The sequence below is a fragment of the Perissodus microlepis genome, chromosome 18 (genome assembly GCF_051167445.1).
Source record: "Perissodus microlepis isolate ML-2025 ecotype Zambia chromosome 18, ASM5116744v1, whole genome shotgun sequence".
NCBI lineage: Eukaryota > Metazoa > Chordata > Actinopteri > Cichliformes > Cichlidae > Perissodus > Perissodus microlepis.
This window is the reverse complement of record NC_140478.1, coordinates 35830880-35834772: the sequence shown is the minus strand read 5'-3', so window position 1 is coordinate 35834772 and position 3893 is coordinate 35830880. Positions and strand designations below refer to the sequence as shown.

Genomic DNA, 3893 nt, shown 5'->3' with positions numbered 1-3893 from the left:
TCAATTCAATTTTATTTATATAGCGCCAAATCACAACAAAAGTCGCCTCAAGAATGAACTAAGATTAGAAAATGTCAAAATATAAAGTGTCATTTATTTTTATTCCTCACAGCATCCTAAACTTTGCTGAACTTTTTGAAATATAAAATGAACTCGCTGAGTGTTGACTGTCACATTTCAAACATCCAAGTAAAGATAAACTATTAAAGTTTAACTGGGTCAGACTTGTTACTGCATGTTGTAACCAAACATACCACACCCTGCATCATGTGAATATTTCTTTAGTGCCTCCCTTCACAGATGTGTCTGTATCAGGATGGGTCTAAACAACATGGTGTAAATGCAGTTGCTGGTGAGCCTCATTTCCTGTAGGAGGTGAACAAGAGCAGAGATCTGTTTCCCTTCAGAGCACAGAGGTTGTTTCTGTTCAGAGGAAGTGAAACTGTCTGACAGTCACTGAGAGACGGTGAAACGGCACAGCACATGAATCAAATGGATCAAACAAAATTCTGCTGTTCAGTCTGTTTGGATCTACTGAAGGATCCGGTGACTATTCCCTGTGGACACAGCTACTGCATGAACTGTATTAAAAGCTTCTGGGATGAAGAGGAAAAGAAGAAAATCTACAGCTGCCCTCAGTGCAGACAGACTTTCACAGCGAGGCCTGTCCTGGTGAAAAACACCATGTTAGCAGATTTAGTGGAGGAGCTGAAGAAGACTGGACTCCAAGCTGCTCCTGCTGATCACTGCTATGCTGGACCTGAAGATGTGGCCTGTGATTTCTGCACTGGAAGAAAAATGAAAGCATTCAAATCCTGTTTAGTCTGTCTGGCATCTTACTGTGAGAAACACCTTCAGCCTCATTATGATGCGGCTCCATTAAAGAAACACAAGCTGGTGGAGCCCTCCAAGAAGCTTCAGGAGAACATCTGCTCTCGTCATGATGAGGTGATGAAGATGTTCTGCCGTACTGATCAGCAGAGTATCTGTTATCTCTGCCCTGTGGATGAACATAAAGGCCACGACACAGTCTCAGCTGCAGCAGAAAGGACTGAGAGGCAGAGAGAGCTGGAGGTGAGTCGACAAAACATCCAGCAGAGAATCCAGGACAGAGAGAAAGATGTGAAGCTGCTTCAACAGGAGGTGGAGGCCATCAATCAGTCTGCTGATCAAACAGTGGAGCACAGTGAGAAGATCTTCACTGAGCTGATCCATCTCATCCAGAAAAGAAGCTCTGATGTGAAGCAGCAGATCAGATCCCAGCAGGAAACTGAAGTGAGTCGAGTCAAAGAGCTTCAGGAGAAGCTGGAGCAGGAGATCACTGAGCTGAAGAGGAAAGATGCTGAGCTGAAGCAGCTCTCACACACAGAGGATCACAACCAGTTTCTACACAACTACCCCTCACTGTCAGCACTCAGTGAGTCTACAGACTCATCCAGCATCAATATCCGTCCTCTGAGCTACTTTGAGGATGTGACAGCAGCTGTGTCAGAGGTCAGAGATAAACTACAGGACATTGTGAGAGAGGAATGGACAAACATCTCACTGACAGTCACTGAAGTGGATGTTTTACTGTCAGATCCAAAAGCAGAGCCAAAGACCAGAGATGGATTCTTAAAATATTCATGTGAAATCACACTGGATCCAAACACAGCAAACACACAGCTGTTATTATCAGAGGGGAACAGAAAAGCAACTGGAATGAAACAACAACAGTCTTATTCTGATCATCCAGACAGATTCACTGACTGGCGTCAGGTCCTGAGTAGAGAGAGTCTGACTGGACGTTGTTACTGGGAGGTGGAGTGGAGAGGGGGAGGAGTTTATGTAGCAGTCGCATACAAGAATATCAGCAGAACAGGAGGGAGTGAATGTGAATTTGGACGTAATGACAAATCTTGGTCATTAGAGTGTTACAACAACAGTTATTCATTTCGGTACAACAACATCCAAACTCGTGTCTCAGGTCCTCGTTCCTCCAGAGTAGGAGTGTACCTGGATCACAGAGCAGGTATTTTGTCCTTTTACAGCATCTCTGAAACCATGACTCTCCTCCACAGAGTCCAGACCACATTCACTCAGCCGCTCTATGCTGGACTTTGGCTTTATTATGGAGCCACAGCTGAGTTGATTAAGCTCAAATAGACTGAAGTCTTATTGAAGTTCATATTGTGGGTTTAAATCTGTATTTTAGTTTCATTTTATTTTCTCTCCATCATTTCTGCACAGAGATCAGCTGTCAGTCAAACATTATGGGTGGTACCTCCACATCTTCTAGTTGTTCTCTTGATGTTTCTGAGTTTTTAAAGGAGATCTTTCCTGTGACTGTTTATGGAGGCTATCACTGCTCATCATCATTTTGATTTACTAAAATATTTCTCCACATGAAAATGTAAACTTCTCTATCCTCTAAATGTTTCTGGAATATTTGTATTGAAAAATGTCGACATTTCTCTTTATGAGTATGGCAGACCATGTGTGTGTGTTTGTGTTTGTTTTTGTCAAAATCATCAAACAAATGAGGAAAAACTGTGATTTTAATGAATGAATTCATATATTGTGTTGATGTTTTATTGTGTGAATAAACTGGAAGGTTTGACTATAAATCAAACTTTGAACACAGTCTTTTCTTCTGTCTTCATTCCAGGATCTCACTCAAATCTGATGCAGAAAATATGAAACTAATCTGAGAGAATAACTGAAGCAGTTTTCCTCCTGAAGCATCACAAAGTTCAGAGTTCATGTTTAGAGCAGAAGATTCAGCAGTCGCTCTGTGACCTTTCAACTTTCTTCACTAAAACAGCTTCATTACAGAGAAACAAGTCACATTTTCTTGATGTTCTTAAGTCCTTTCAGATGTTTTTTAATGGTCCTTGAATGCAGCATCAGTGTTACAGGTTGTGACTCCTGTGAACAAACTGACTCAGTGTGATATTACACATATTTAAATCTGTCTTTACTGATGATGTTGAAGCTGCTGAAGGCTCAGTGAAGTTTTGTCTTCCTGCAGGTTAACAAGTGAAATCTGAAAGTGATGCACAACACAAGAGGGCGCCTTCATCCTGCTAACAGGGATGTAGAGGAGGTTAAAGCACCTCAGCTCAGTTTGTCCACATGTTTTACATTCTGCCATGTTTTTAGGCTGAATAAAGCCTTTATCATAAAGTGCACTGTGTCATAGATAATTTTTACATAGAACTGTGTCCTTCATTGAGTTTTATAACTCAATTTATCTTTTGTTGCCATGATGCCAGGTCTCTCTTGGAAATGAGATTTTTAATCTCAATGAGATTTTTTACCTGGATAAATAAAGGATTAATAATAAAATAATTTTAGAAACACTTTGCATAATATTGTATTAAAATCACTTTTTCTGTATTAAACTGTTTCTCTGTTTAGTTAAAGGCCATTCATTCATTAGAAACACATAAAACATTCACATTTAGTTTAGCTGATAATTTACACGACAACCTCAGTTTTGTGTACAAATATGACAAACATGACGTTTGCAGATTTCTTCAGTCAGCTGAAGAAGACTGGACTCCAAACTGCTCCTGCTGTAAAACTGATATCACTGCTATGCTGGACCCTAAGTGCTGTACTGTTTTCAATACAGGCTTTTTACAGATGAGATATTTAACTGTCATCAGAATTGGAATTTAGATTTGAACATTTGAATTTTTATGTACTAATATTTGTTATTATAATATTAATATAGCACCAGGTTCAGTTACCTTTACTTAAAATTTGATGGTAGAATTTTCCTTTAAGGAGCAACTTTTTACTTTTTTACTTTAAGTACATTTCAATAAGGAGAGATCGTCAGAAAGAATGAAGATGATTTATTGATAAACAGAATGTACAAAGGTGTTTGGTGGTCTGTCTCTCTGCAG

The 3893-nt window shown here is 39.6% G+C and overlaps 1 protein-coding gene across 1 annotated transcript; it reads left to right on the top strand.

Moving 5' to 3' along the window:
* The first annotated feature begins 283 nt into the window (after nt 1-283).
* Nucleotides 284-2844, top strand: LOC146368836 (tripartite motif-containing protein 16-like). The gene has a single exon (XM_084911353.1). It carries the CDS (start codon nt 484-486, stop codon nt 2143-2145), a length of 1662 nt encoding a protein of 553 aa, XP_084767479.1. The 5' UTR covers nt 284-483; the 3' UTR covers nt 2146-2844.
* The last annotated feature ends 1049 nt before the right edge of the window (nt 2845-3893 follow it).